Genomic DNA, 12481 nt, shown 5'->3' with positions numbered 1-12481 from the left:
CACCCAAGTTCTTCTGAATAAATCGGCCTCTCTTATCAACTCCTTTATGACTGATTCAGCAATTTTCGAAATTTGGCGTTTTTTACACCCCAATGACAAAGATTTTTCATACTTTTCTCATGTTTATCATAATTAGGCCACACTTGAAATATTGTGAAAAATTCTGTTCTCCATGTTATGGAAATGATGTAGAGATACTTGAGAAAATATTGCCAGAATTCAACAACTGAGATGTTATACTTAAGAGGAAAGATGGGATAAACCAGGATTATTTCTCTAGGAAAAGGAGGACCTGTGAGGAAAGTTCGGTTTATGAAGTTATAAATGTTAAGTATTTCCACTCATGAATCTAGCTGACATAAGGAGTTGTAATACTGAATTTGCATGAAACTGTTTGGTAACTGCTGAGGTAACTAGCATAATTTAAGAAGCTAGACAAACATATAAAGGAGTGAGCACAAGATTAAAAAATAGTAAAATGAGTAGGACCTGTCAGAACTTTCAGTGGGCTTGGGATCATTTGGTTTATTAGGCAATTGATAAAGGCCAATAAAAAAGCATTTTATTTTGGCTACTAGATTAGAAAATATATTACCTCGAATCGTTTCTGAAGATCAGACTGGATTTATTAAAAATTGCTATTCATCTATTAACATTAGAAAATTAATTAATATTATTTATACTTCTTCACCCAAAATACCAGAATGTGTCATTTCTTTAGATGCTGAAAAAGCATTTGATAGAGTTGAATGGCCATATTTATTTAATACGATGCAGCATTTTAATTTTAGTTCAAAATTTATATCATGGATTAAATTAATATACCATAAACCCTTGGCTTCGGTTTTTACCAATAATCAAAGATCTTTTATTTTAAATGGAGTGTCCAGTGTTGGACTGGACAGGGTGAGAGTGGGTCCTCTTGCAGGATGTGGGCAGATGGGGATACCTGTATTGTCCTTGATGACTACTCTTGCAAGAAGTGCATCCAGCTGAAGGTTGATTAACCTGAGATATGGGGAGGTAGTTACATCTGAGGTGCAGGACAGAGTTAACTGGGTGACTTTCAGGAGAGGGAAAGGCGATAGGTCGCAAGTGTGTGCAGCTGTTCCCTCAATAACAAGTTTTCAGTACTGTGGTGGGGAGCAACCTAGCAGAAGAAAACCACAGCAGTCAGGTCCCTGGCTCTGTGACTCGGAAGGGAAGGGAGGAGGGTGGAGAAGAAGCGGTCAGCATTGATTGGTTTGTGCAAGAGAGCGAGATTACTGTATGGTATGTTGCCTCCCCAATGTGAGGATAAAGTTGATCTCAGATAGAGTCTATACCATTCTTAAGGGGTAGAGTGAGCAGCCAGAGGTTGTGGTTCATGGTGGCACTAGTGACACAGGCAGAAAAGGTGAAGAGGCCCTGCAGAGTGAGTTCAGGGAGTTGGGAGTTAAGTTAAAAGATAGACCTCTAGGGTGGTGATCTTATGATTGCTACCTGTGCTACATAATAGTGAAATTAGAAAGAGGAAGATAATACAGTTTAACATGTGGCTAACAGATGTTGCTGGAGGGAGGGCTTCAGCTTTTTGGATGATTGGACTCTCTTCCATGGAAGGTGATGAATTTTCTAAAATACGATGTGTGGTTTACAGCGCCCTCAAGTGTTACAAAGATAGGATGCTGCCTTAGAACAGCAAAATTAGAGGTTCCAGAAGGTTGTTCGAGCTATTTCTTGCATGTTGGTGCTGGTCTTTGGATCACATCTTGTACTATAATGATAGACAATATGGAGTTTGAAATCCTTCTGCTGCCAAAATGTTTGTCATTGTAGCAGTGAAGTGTGTCTTTGTGACTGGGTGCAAAGTTGAATTACATGAGTCTTCTAATTTAGTATGTAGATCAGAAATCAAGAAGAAGGTGGTGGGTAAAACAAAACAAAATTTTCATCACACATTAATCTGATTTGAAGGGTGAAAGCTAGTGATTTGTCTTGACATTGAGACCTGCCTTCTCTATATCCCTGGTTCAAGTTTCAGAGTAGCTGAACTCATGAGAAGTAACAAGGAATGTTTGAGTATTTAGGGCTTTCCAAAGACACTGCCAAAAGTGACTGATAATTGTATTACTCAGTTAACATTGTAGTTTAATGCTGCCTTGGAAGTTGAACCTATATTTATTGTGCTACAAAGTCCTGAATAGTTAATTGTTTTCCATTCCAGTTTATTTATTATGCACAAAGCTGATCATGTCTAAATTGCTGGATTAGTAGAGTCTGGATTACTAACCATAGCCCTTGCATCTGCATAGCTGATGCACTGAATTTTCCTATTTTCAGAGAAAGAGATGTGTGGTGTAAAGTGTGCTTACTGGCTGCATTATGGCCTGGTATGGGAACACCAAAGCCTGAGTGGAAAGTCCTACAAAAGGTAGTGGAGTCTGCCTAGTATCCTCCCAACCATTGAACCCATCTACATGAAATGGTGCTGTAGGAAAGCAGCATCTATCATCAAAGATCTCACTACCCAAGCCATGCTCTTTTCTCGCTGCTGCCTTCAGATAGAAGGTACAAGAGTCTCAGTACTCGCACCACCAGGTTCAAGAACAGTTACTACTCCTTAACCATCACTCTCTGGAACAAAAACTACATGTATTTAAGGACTCTTGTTATTTCATGCTCATTTTTTGCTATTTATTTATTATCTGCATTTGCACAGTTTGTTTACTGTTTGCAGTCACTGTTCTAGAGATTTGCTAAGTATGCCTGCAGAAAAAGAATCTTAGGGTTGTGTGTAGTTTGAATTTTGAAGACTTGTGGCACAAGTCTATACTGTCTCCTATCTGGTTTGTGTTCCAGAGGCCAGACTCCGGCTGAGTCAGATTTCCAGGTTTTGGAGATAGCTCGGAAGCTCGAGATGTATGGAATTCGGTTTCATCCAGCCACTGACAGAGAAGGGACGAAAATCAATCTGGCTGTAGCCCACATGGGAGTGCTGGTATTTCAGGTAGAGATGAATCTGAAACCAAGAAAATTCAGTATACTAATCCTTGTAACTTATGCAGTTAGACATCAAAGTGTAGGCTCAGGTAGCTATTATTTATGTGATGCACAAATCTGTTTGTCAAGTTACTGGATACACCTTTGTAAAGTAATCCATTCTGCTTTCTCTAAAATTAATGGTATTCCAGTTTTTGTTTTAATATTTTCTCTAATCCTCTCTTATCTTTCCTGTGACATTCCAGACTTTTATTTAATGCTGATCATTGGCACACTGCTATTAGAAATACTTATATGGTGGCATAGCTAGCAGGGTCATTGCCTAGTAGAGTTTGCACCAGCAGCAAAGGTTCAAACCTGAGCCCTGAAGCTATTGAGGAGTCTGAATGTTCTCCGGGTACTCCAGTTCCCAACTACATCCAAAAAAATTGCAGGTTGGTTAGCTACTGCCATTACTATGTAGGCAGAGTCTGGCAGGGAGCTGATGGAAATATGAGGAGAATGAAACCAGTTAAAGAGGATCAGTATAAAAATGGGTACTTGACGCTGTTGACTTGTTAGGCTGAAGTCTGTTTCCATGTTGTGTAACTCTGTATCTATGACTTCTCTCTTTAAATGACATAATCTTCCATTTTCATGATTGGATGTGTTTGTTAATGTTACCTGGTTAACTCCTATTTTGTAGAGATGGGGTATCACATAGAACCTGAGGTTCCAGGAGAGGGAAGAGCAGGAGGTGGGAAAGGACTGTCTGTAGTCAGCCATATGCTAATGTGGTATTCAAGGTGCAACTCTCCTACGCAAGTCTATCCAGAGTGCAGCAAGCTGCCTTGAAGGGCGGTTTTAGCAGATTTTGCCAGTGGCTTGATATTCAATGTGTGTCGTTAGAGAATGCTTTTTCATTGCCAGCTGCTGGAAACTGCACAATTAAATCCAGTTACAGATTCATTGATTTAAGGGTTTAAGTTCATTACATTGTTAATTTGCCTTTTCACTCTTTCCCTTCACTCTTTTCTCTCATCTCCAGGGCAATACAAAAATAAACACCTTTAACTGGGCGAAGATCCGGAAGCTTAGTTTCAAGAGGAAAAGATTCCTCATCAAGCTCCACCCAGAGGTCCATGTACAGTTTTATTTTAATTTTGATGATATAAGATTTGAAATTACTGTCAATAGCGTACTTTGAAAGAAGTGAATGAAAGCTTTAACAAAAAGATGGTTTCTAAAATAAAATAGCTGTGCAGACGATTTGAGAATTTGGCCAAGGATGCTGCAAATCATGAAGAATGTCAAGCTCTTGTGAATGTCAACCCCGTAAAATATGCAAACATTCCCAAGTTGAAGTTAAATACCAGCATTCACATGCCACAGTTCAAAGGCAGAGAGCTGGTGGAGCAGCTGTTTCACAACATGTAAGATTATGCAGCTTGACATATTTTAATACAATCTTGCACCATCCATACATCTCACATTCTTTCAAAACATCCAGCTGCTCCCTTCTTCCTTCTGGCCCTTCCACTAAACTTGTGCCCCTCTTGTCTTCAGTAGTAGCGGCTGCCCCTGAGAGTCACAATGCCATGAGTGCAGCACTGATGATCCAGAGCAATATTGCTCTTTTCAGGTGAAATGCATTGCGGCTGAGTTCTTTTTGGTGTTTTAGCCAGAATTCATTTATAGCTCAGTTAACATCAATAAAATGGATTACCTCGTTGACTGCATGCTTATTTATAGGAATTTGGATGCAACTTAACTACAATGTAATTGGTAATTGGCTTATGTTTGTCGCATATATTCAGATACAGTGGAACGCTTTGTTTTCATGACTTCCAAACATATGTTGTCATACACATATCTGACCCGTTACTCGTCAAATTAGCCTCCTTGTATCTAAGTCTCTTTGACCTTTGCCATTATTTCCAGCCTTACATTGGATGTTTACTCTCCTAAGCTTCCAGTTCCCCAAATACTTTATTCAGTTTGGAGCTTTCTTGTCACTTTTGAATACCTTGATTTTTATTCTGTAGAGTATCCAAACAGCAGTTTTTGGGGAACTTTTGAAACAAATGACTCGGTTCTGCTCTGATTACAGGATTCCTACCAAGAATCGTTGGAATTTCTTCTGCCCGACCGTGATCTGTGTAAGATTTTCTGGAAGAACTGCGTTGAGTATCATACTTTCTTCAGACTCCTGGACCAACCCAAGCCAAAGGCCAAGGCAATTTTATTCACCCGGGGATCCTCCTTTAGATACAGGTAGGTGTAGCTATATTTTTAAATAATTTTTGTATTTGTTTACACAGTTATGTTTTAATATTGATTTTGCAAAAATTACCAAACTTTGGAATACAGCTGATTTAGCTACAAGTGAATTAAATTGAGACTCCTGCTGATATATAATATTCCAAACATTCCTGTCTTTCACACTAAGACTTTATGAGAAGCAATCACTTACCAGGTGTTGTCTTGAATAGTAAATACTGGAGTCTCAGTGTCTGCAACTTGTGACATTCCCAAGGGACTCAGCAATTGAATTTCTATTGAATACCAATCAACCTTTGAATGACCTTGTTCTCAACTTTTGTAACACAGTTAGAAAATATTACAGAAAATCATACTTTACAATAAATTGTTGATACAGAAGTAGCTTTTCTGCAACACTATTTTATCTTGATGTGAGTAGCACCATGAAAAATGTAAGATATTAATATTTCACATTAAAATGCGTGCTCACAAATTTTGCCATTTGCTCTGTTTATACTTCTGGTCACTGGCTGTAAACTAGATTGCTCCCCTGCTAATGAAGTTCCTGCAACCAGAGTTTTATATGTCCGGGACACCTCACGTCTTAATAAGCTGGTAAGGAAGGCGGGCTCTGTCGTGGGCAAAGTACTGGAGAGTTTAACATCGGTAGCTGAGCGAAGGGCGCTGAGTAGGCTACGGTCAATTATGGAAAACTCTGAACATCCTCTACATAGCACCATCCAGAGACAGAGAAGCAGTTTCAGCGACAGGTTACTATCGATGCAATGCTCCTCAGACAGGATGAAGAGGTCAATACTCCCCAATGCCATTAGGCTTTACAATTCAACCGCCAGGACTTAAGAACTTTTTAAAAGCTATTATTAATGCTTTTTGAGATAGTGATTTAGATGCATATCATATTTTTTTAACTGAGTTAAGTATTGTATGTAATTAGTTTTGCTACAACAAGTGTATGGGACATTGGAAAAAAAGTTGAATTTCCCCATGGGGATGAATAAAGTATCTATCTATCTATCTATCTATCTATCTAATGATATGAGTTTTAAAATAATTTGAAATGCAGCAGGAGAATTGTTACTTCAATTCAGGCAGGAAAAGAGAGGAGGTCCTGAAGAGAGAATATAGGGAGTTAAGTAGAAAGTTGAAAAACAGGACCTCCAGGGTAGTAATCTCTGGATTGCAGCCAGTGAAGGTAAAATAGGATAATCTGACGATGAATGCAGGGCTGAGGAATTGGTGGATTTCAGTTTACTGAATCATTGAGATCTGGAGAAGTTATGACCTGTACAAAAAAATGGGTTACACCTGAACCCAAGGGAGAACAGTATCTTTGCTGGCAGATTTGCTAGACCTGTTGGGGAGGGTTTTAAATAATTTGTCAGGGGATGAGAACTGGAGTTGATAGGACTGAGGATAGGGCAGTTGGTATGCAAGTAGGTTTAGTGTGTGGTGAGACTGATGCAATTTTGCCCTAGCATCTGCCTGTGCTTCATCAGTGGGATGAGTTGAAGTGTAATTTGGGAGCAAAATTGAAAAGGGTGATGAATAGAGAACTGAAGGTGTTATATTTGAATGCATGTAGTATACAGAATAATTTAGAATCAAGATCAAGTTTAGTATCACTGCATACAATAAATTGTGGAGTTTGTTGCTTTGCAGCAGTACAGTGCAATATATAACAAACTATAAACAACAATAACAAGTATATTTAAAAAAAATAATTAAATAAGCAGTGCAAAAAGGAAGTAGAAAAATAGTGAGGTAGTGTTCAAGGATTCATTGCCCATTCAGAATATGATGGCAGAGGGAAAGGAGCTGTTCCTGAAACATTGGGTGTGTGACTTCAGGCTTCTTGATGGTAGCAACAAGATGAGGGCATGTCCTGGTGATGGAGGTCCTTAATGATGGATGTTGCCTTTTTGAGACGTTGCCTCTTGAAAATGTCCTTGATGCTGGGGAGGCTCGTGCCCACAATGGAGCTGGCTGTGCTTACAACTTTCTGCAACTTTTTCTGATGGCCCCTCCATATCAGACAGTGATGCAACCAGGTAGAATACTCTCCATGGTACATTTGTAGAAATTTGCACGTGCCTTTTGTGAAATACTAAGTTTCCTCAAACTGCTGATGAAATATAGCTGGGGTTGTGCCTTTTTCATAATAACATCAATATTATAGATCTTCAGAGGTGCTGACATCCAAAAACTTTAACTGCTGACCCTTTCTACTGCTGATCCCTCCATTAGGACTGGTGTGTGTTCCCTTGACTTCCCCTTCCAGAAGTCCACAATCTTACCTTGGTCTTGCTGATGTTGTGAGCAAGTTTCTGGCTGCATCGCCATTCAACCAGCTGATCTATCTCATTCCTGTACTACTCCTAACCATCTGAAATTGTGCCAAAAATAGTTGTGTCGTCGGCAAATTAATAGATGGCATCTGAGCTGCACTTAGCCATACTTGTGGGTGTAGAGAGAATAGAGCAGGGCTAAGTATGTATCCTTGAACACACTGAGTCCTGACGAAGGGTCTCGGCCGGAAACGTCGACAGTGCTTCTCCTTATAGATGCTGCCTGGCCTGCTGAGTTTCACCAGCATTTTGTGTGTGTTTGAATTTCCAACATCTGCAGATTTCCTAGTGTATGTATCCTTGAGATGCACCTGTGTTGATTGTCAGCGACGAGGAGGTGATATTTCCAATCTGCACAGACTGCGTTAGGTCCCTGTCAGGAAGTCGAGGATTCAGTTGCAGAGGGAGGTGCAGAGGCCCAGGATTTGGAGCTTGTTGATTAGAATTGAGAGTATGATTGTTTTGAATGCTAAGCTTTAATCTATTAACAGCAGCCTGAAATATTATTGTCCTAGTGATCCAAAGTAGAATGGAGAACTAGTGAGATTGCATCTGCTAAGGACCATTGTGGTGATAGGCAAATTGCAGTGGGTCCAGCTCCTTAGGCAGGAGTTGATTCTGGCCAAGACCAACCTCCCAAAGCACTTCACAGTAGATGTGAGTGCCATTAGGTGATTGATGTTGAGGCAGCTCACCCTGTTCTTCTTGGGCACTGGTATGACCGTCAATCTTTTGAAGCAGGTGGGAACTTCTGACTGCAGTAGTGAGAAATTGAATATGTCCTTGCACACATCCACCATTTAGTTGGCACAGGTTTTCAGAGCCCCATCAGGTACACCATCAGGGCCTGGTGCCTTGCTAGGGTTCACTCTCTTGAAAGGTGTTCTGACATCGGCCTCTGAGACAGAGTTCACAGGGTCACTAGATAGTGCAGGAATTCACATATGTGTAGCTTATTCTCCTTCTCAAAGTGCAGAAAAGGTGTTGAGCTCATCCGGGCATGAAACATCACAGCCATTCGTGATGTTAGGCTTCACCTTGCAGGAAGTAATACCCTGCCTGAGCTGACATGCATCCGATTTTTATCACTAATCTCAATCAGAATTGGTTATTTTGGCTCTTAAAATAGCCTTCCATAGGTCGTACCTGGACTTCTTGTATATTTCTGGATCGTTGGCCTTAAATGCTTCAGATCTTGCCCTCAGCAGAGATTCATCTTGGGCTTTTAGTTTGGGTATGACTGGTATGCTCTCAAAGGCTCACACTCATCTACACAGTTCTTGATGAAGTTGGTGACAACTGTAGCAAATTCATTCAGCTTTGAAGATGAATCCCAATGTTTCAGGAACAGCTCCTTCCCCTCTGCCATCATATTCTGAATGGGTAATGAATCTTTGACCATATTTCTTGGTCCTCACCGCTGGTGCTGCAGTCTTTAGCCTCTGCCTATACGTTGGTAGAAGTAATACAGCTAGGTAATTGAACTTTCCAAAGTGTAGGTATGGAATAGCACGGTAAACATTCTTGTGTGTGGTATAACAGTGGCCAAATATGCTGGCTCTTCGGTTTCCATGGGTGACATGTTGCTGATAGAAACTCCTTCAAGGTGGCCGAGTTGAAATTCCCAGCAATGATAGGAAAGACGCCCAGTGCACCGCATTGTGACTGCTAATCATGGTGTGTACTCCAGTGCTTGTCTGATGTTGGCCTGAGTTGGAATGTACCAGGATGGTGACAGAAACCTGCCTTGGCAGATAAACGGGACAATATTTGACCCCTGGATGTTCCAGGTCATTTGAGCAGGCTTGAGACAAAACCACTATTTTTCTGTACCATGCTGAGTTAATCATAAAGCATACTCCACCTCCTCTACCTTTAAAAGACTGTGTTGTCCTGTCTTGCAGAGAATGGTCAAGCCATGGGTTGCAGCATTGCATCTAAAATGGCAGATGTTAACCACGTTTCTATGAAGCAAAGTACGCAGCAGTCCCTGATGTCCCTCTGGTTCTGCAATCTTGCTCTGAGGTGTTTAATTTTATTTCCTAGAGAATGTACATTCACCAGCATGATACAGGTTTCCCCCGCTATTCGAAGGTAGAGTTTTCCTATGAAACGATTCGTAATCCAGAATGTCGTAAAGTGAAGAAGCAATACCATTTATTTATATGGGAAAAAATTGTGAGCATTCGCAGACCCAAAAGATAACCTACCAAATCATGCCAAATAACACATAAAACCTAAAATAACAGTAACATATAGTAAAAGCAGGAATGATCTGATAAATACACAGCCTATATAAAGTAGGAATACTTTTCTACAATTTTTGCAGCACTGTCCACCGCAGCGAAAATTTCACGCAAGCGCTCTCAGCAGCACTCGCGGCAGAAACACGTGGCACAAGTGCTCCCGGCAGAAACACACGGGGCAAGTGCTCCCGGCAGAAACACACGGGGCAAGTGCTCCCGGCAGAAACACACGGGGCAAGTGCTCCAGGCAGAAACACACGGGGCACAAGTGCTCCAGGCAGAAACACACGGCGCAAGTGCTCCCGGCAGAAACACACGGGGCACAAGTGCTCCCGGCAGAAACACACGGGGCACAAGCGCTCCCGGCAGAAACACACGGGGCACAAGCGCTCCCGGCAGAAACACACGGGGCACAAGCGCTCCCGGCAGAAACACACGGGGCACAAGCGCTCCCGGCAGAAACACAAGGGGGACAAGCGCTCCCGGCAGAAACACACGGGGCACAAGCGCTCCCGGCAGAAACACACGGGGCACAAGCGCTCCCGGCAGAAACACACGGGGCACAAGCGCTCCCGGCAGAAACACACGGGGCACAAGCGCTCCCGGCAGAAACACACGGGGCACAAGCGCTCCCGGCAGAAACACACGGGGCACAAGCGCTCCCGGCAGAAACACACGGGGCACAAGCGCTCCCGGCAGAAACACACGGGACAAGCGCTCCCGGCAGAAACACACGGGGCACAAGCGCTCCCGGCAGAAACACACGGGGCACAAGCGCTCCCGGCAGAAACACACGGGGCACAAGCGCTCCCGGCAGAAACACACGGGGCACAAGCGCTCCCGGCAGAAACACACGGGGCACAAGCGCTCCCGGCAGAAACACACGGGGGACAAGCGCTCCCGGCAGAAACACACGGGGCAAGTGCTCCCGGCAGAAACACACGGGTCACAAGCGCTCCCGGCAGAAACACACGGGGCAAGTGCTCCAGGCAGAAACACACGGGGGACAAGCGCTCCCGGCAGAAACACACGGGACAAGCGCTCCCGGCAGAAACACACGGGGCAAGCGCTCCAGGCAGAAACACACGGGGCACAAGCGCTCCCGGCAGAAACACACGGGGCACAAGCGCTCCCGGCAGAAACACACGGGGCACAAGCGCTCCCGGCAGAAACACACGGGGCACAAGCGCTCCCGGCAGAAACACACGGGGCAAGTGCTCCCGGCAGAAACACACGGGGCACAAGCGCTCCCGGCAGAAACACACGGGGCACAAGCGCTCCCGGCAGAAACACACGGGGCACAAGCGCTCCCGGCAGAAACACACGGGGCACAAGCGCTCCCGGCAGAAACACACGGGGCAAGTGCTCCCGGCAGAAACACACGGGGCACAAGCGCTCCCGGCAGAAACACACGGGGCACAAGCGCTCCCGGCAGAAACACACGGGGCAAGGGCTCCCGGCAGAAACACACGGGGCAAGTGCTCCCGGCAGAAGCACTCTTTCCAGTAATCTTTAAGCTATGAAGCTACCAAATAACACATAAAAATACACAGCCTATATAAAGTAGAAATAATGTATGCCCAGTGTAGTTTCACTTACCGGAATCGGGAAGATGGTGAGGACACTGATGATGGTGTATTAGGCTGAGTCATCGGAGGTTGGGGTGGTGGGACACTGGGGTGTCATCTCATCGTCGTCAGTTTTCATCAGGGCAGGCAGGTCACCTTCTTCTATGTCTGCCTGCTTCAGTGTTGAATGTCGAGTTTTGATGTCTGCTGTGGAAGGCTTGAAATATGACTATGCTTGACTGCTTAGCCTCACGCATTTTTCTATCATACAGTTCTTTGTAAGCACTCAAACCATCCTGCAAACCTGCCCTAAACCTACGTACCCTTTCAAAATTAAAGTCATACTTTTCTGCAATCATTGCAGCGTTGTCAATCGCAGCGAAAATCTCACGCAATTGCTTCATGTTCAGTTCCTGGACGTCTTCACTTTCACTATTGCATTCGGCTTCTATTGTTATCCTTTCCTCTTCATCAGCTCTTCATCTGTCAGTTCTTGGTCATGGGATGCCAAAACCTCTTCAACATCTTCAACTTCCACAAACCCTTAGCCAAACTCACTATGTCCTTACTTGGTTCACCACGATCGAAACGCTTTATTATGTCTAGTTTTATGCTAAGTGAAACACCCTTACATGCTCTTTTCCGATACCTTAGAACTCATCTTGCTAACGGATGCACAAAATAAATTGACATAAAGCACAGATGCTCACAGGCACGTGTTTAAGCAATGCCGGCTAGAATGCAGTTCCAGGGGAGGAGCTTGGCTGCTCGGCGAGTGCTACCTTTTATCGCACATTGCCTTTTTTTGTAACAGTGAAAACACCTTCTGTTAGCAAAAACAGGTAACTAATGTAGGTCTTTCATAACAGCAAGTTGATGTAAAGTGAACGTTCGAAAAATGGGGGACACCTGTAGATAGGAGTGGCTTGGTGGGGGGGTATTGTGGGTGGTAAGGGGGTGGTGTCTAAGTCCTCTACATGAAAGGTGGGTTCAAGTCTCATTCCAGCAACACGTGGGTATAATATTGCATCCTGTAGCTAAGACATCAAACTGAATCCTCATCTGTTCTCAGCTAGGC

At 43.4% G+C, this 12481-nt stretch overlaps 1 protein-coding gene across 1 annotated transcript in view; it reads left to right on the top strand.

Moving 5' to 3' along the window:
• Positions 1–12481, top strand: part of farp2 (FERM, RhoGEF and pleckstrin domain protein 2) — a 135588-nt gene that overhangs the window by 99151 nt on the left and 23956 nt on the right. The window contains exons 8-10 of the mRNA XM_073040564.1: positions 2842–2989; positions 4010–4099; positions 5072–5235. Coding sequence (XP_072896665.1) covers positions 2842–2989; positions 4010–4099; positions 5072–5235 — 402 coding nt within the window. The remainder of the gene's footprint in view (positions 1–2841; positions 2990–4009; positions 4100–5071; positions 5236–12481) is intronic.

The sequence above is a fragment of the Hemitrygon akajei genome, chromosome 3 (genome assembly GCF_048418815.1).
Source record: "Hemitrygon akajei chromosome 3, sHemAka1.3, whole genome shotgun sequence".
Lineage (NCBI taxonomy): Eukaryota > Metazoa > Chordata > Chondrichthyes > Myliobatiformes > Dasyatidae > Hemitrygon > Hemitrygon akajei.
The sequence above is the reverse complement of the archived record's forward strand: the minus strand, read 5'-3'. Positions and strand labels throughout refer to the sequence as shown.